The sequence below is a fragment of the Ipomoea triloba genome, chromosome 16 (genome assembly GCF_003576645.1).
Source record: "Ipomoea triloba cultivar NCNSP0323 chromosome 16, ASM357664v1".
Lineage (NCBI taxonomy): Eukaryota > Viridiplantae > Streptophyta > Magnoliopsida > Solanales > Convolvulaceae > Ipomoea > Ipomoea triloba.
This window is the reverse complement of record NC_044931.1, coordinates 8,947,042-8,948,763: the sequence shown is the minus strand read 5'-3', so window position 1 is coordinate 8,948,763 and position 1,722 is coordinate 8,947,042. Positions and strand designations below refer to the sequence as shown.

At 47.8% G+C, this 1,722-nt stretch overlaps 1 protein-coding gene across 1 annotated transcript; it reads left to right on the top strand.

The window, feature by feature from the left end:
- The first annotated feature begins 251 nt into the window (after positions 1-251).
- Positions 252-1,314, top strand: LOC116008019. The gene is given in 4 exon segments (XM_031248651.1): positions 252-646; positions 713-833; positions 836-1,048; positions 1,051-1,314. Coding segments are annotated over 4 exon segments (633 nt in total). The 5' UTR covers positions 252-484; the 3' UTR covers positions 1,188-1,314.
- Positions 1,315-1,722: the final 408 nt, after the last annotated feature.

The window sequence follows — 1,722 nt, the reverse complement described above, 5'->3', positions numbered from 1 at the left end:
GGGTAAAAGAACTTGGGATCGTCGATCTCTTCCTTAAAGATTGTGATCGTCGATGTCGGTCGATGGTGTGAAAACACTTCCTGATGTCGAATTCCAAAAACCAGCGAGAGGTTCCCCACTCTTCTTTGATCCGTCTTAGGACGGAGTGGCAGCCTCGACCCGAGCGGAAGTGCGATGTGTCTGGAAACTCGGAATCGTAAATGGATTCGAGTACCATTCTGATCGCCTCTTTCATGATCCTTTCTATAGGTAGAACTACTGTGAGCGGTCTAAACTTCGACCCTTATTTCTTTCTTCATATTGTAAGGGGGAGCAAAGCCCGTTTTTTGCTCCCTCTATTGATAGATCAAGGGTCCTCTTGCCGTCGTTTCAGTGACTCATAGGGCTTCCCTCAGCTCAGTCTTTTTGGTTCTTGAGAATGGTCGCCACTTCTCCCAGGACCGGAATGATTATCCCTGCCCGATGGGTCTACATCCATCCCTGAATGTCGTCGGGTACTGTTAACTTCCCCGCCATTCTTGTAACTGTCACCTGTAATCCGCGCAGGTGTGTCCGCACCCCCCTGACTGGACGAGAAAGAAAGGATTTATCGGAGCAACCCCCCAGGTTCCAGACCAAGGAGTAAACTTTCCCGTATGAGCATTCGGTACATGTATCAGTCCGTGGAAGAGTGAAGGGGTCACCACTACTGAGGATCCCCCCCTAATCTTAGATAGGTCGTCTGAGGGTTCGCCGCGGTTCATTGCTGTGCTTACACACTAGGCTACCCTTTTCCGAAAGCTCCGCAGGACCACCTACCACTAGTCTTCGGCCGGAGGGGTTTATTGCACAAAAACGCCGGGACACAGGACCCGGAAAAGGGAAGCCCAACGAATTTCAGATGCAAAGCCCCGCACCTCATTAAGATCATATTGGCATACTCCCCCAAAAAAAAAAGAGCAGACCCCATTGAAGACGAGAGTGAGGTACAACAAGGCCATTTCTGTCCCCCGCCCTTCTCACGGAGCCGTACGTGGACGTTACCGCTCATACAGCTCCCAGCCAGCAAGCAGTTAGCCTTCCCTCTTCAAGGAATGGAAGTGTGGAGGAATCGACATCAAAATAGAGGAATTTTTACATTATCCCATTTCCACGTGAAAGCAGATAAGAAGTCTCGTCTTCATCCTATTGTGATGTCATCTCTATGAAACCTGCTATTCCTATCATGCTATTGCTTCTGTCTTCCAACCATCTAAGACCGGATTCAATAGCAGCTCCTTCTCTCTTGTTTTCATCTCCGATCGGAGCAGGTATAAGAGTATAAGAATAGGACATAGATAGTGCGGTAGTGGGATGAGATCAGTCTTATACCGTTTGTTGAATAAGCCAAAAAGAAGGAAGGGATTTTTCAAGCATTCATCAAGCCAGAATGCCTATGGAATCGGCTGTTGTACTCTATAAGGAAATTACAGCCATGGTACGAAAGCAAGGGAAATACCTGGAGGCAAGGGATTGCTGCTGGAACTGCTTTTATTGATTTCTTACTTTCCCATGGGGCTCCTAAAGAAGTGAAATTGTATGAAGCAAGAAAACTCCTGCGCGTTGCTAACGCAGCAAGAAAACTCCTGCAACAAGGACTTCTTTGGAGTTTGGACCTCGAGCATCCTCTGATGAAAACCTCATGGGCTAGCTCCGCCGTTGCTTGTTTCAGGTTGTTGCTTGTTGGATCTTTAGGTAGATTAT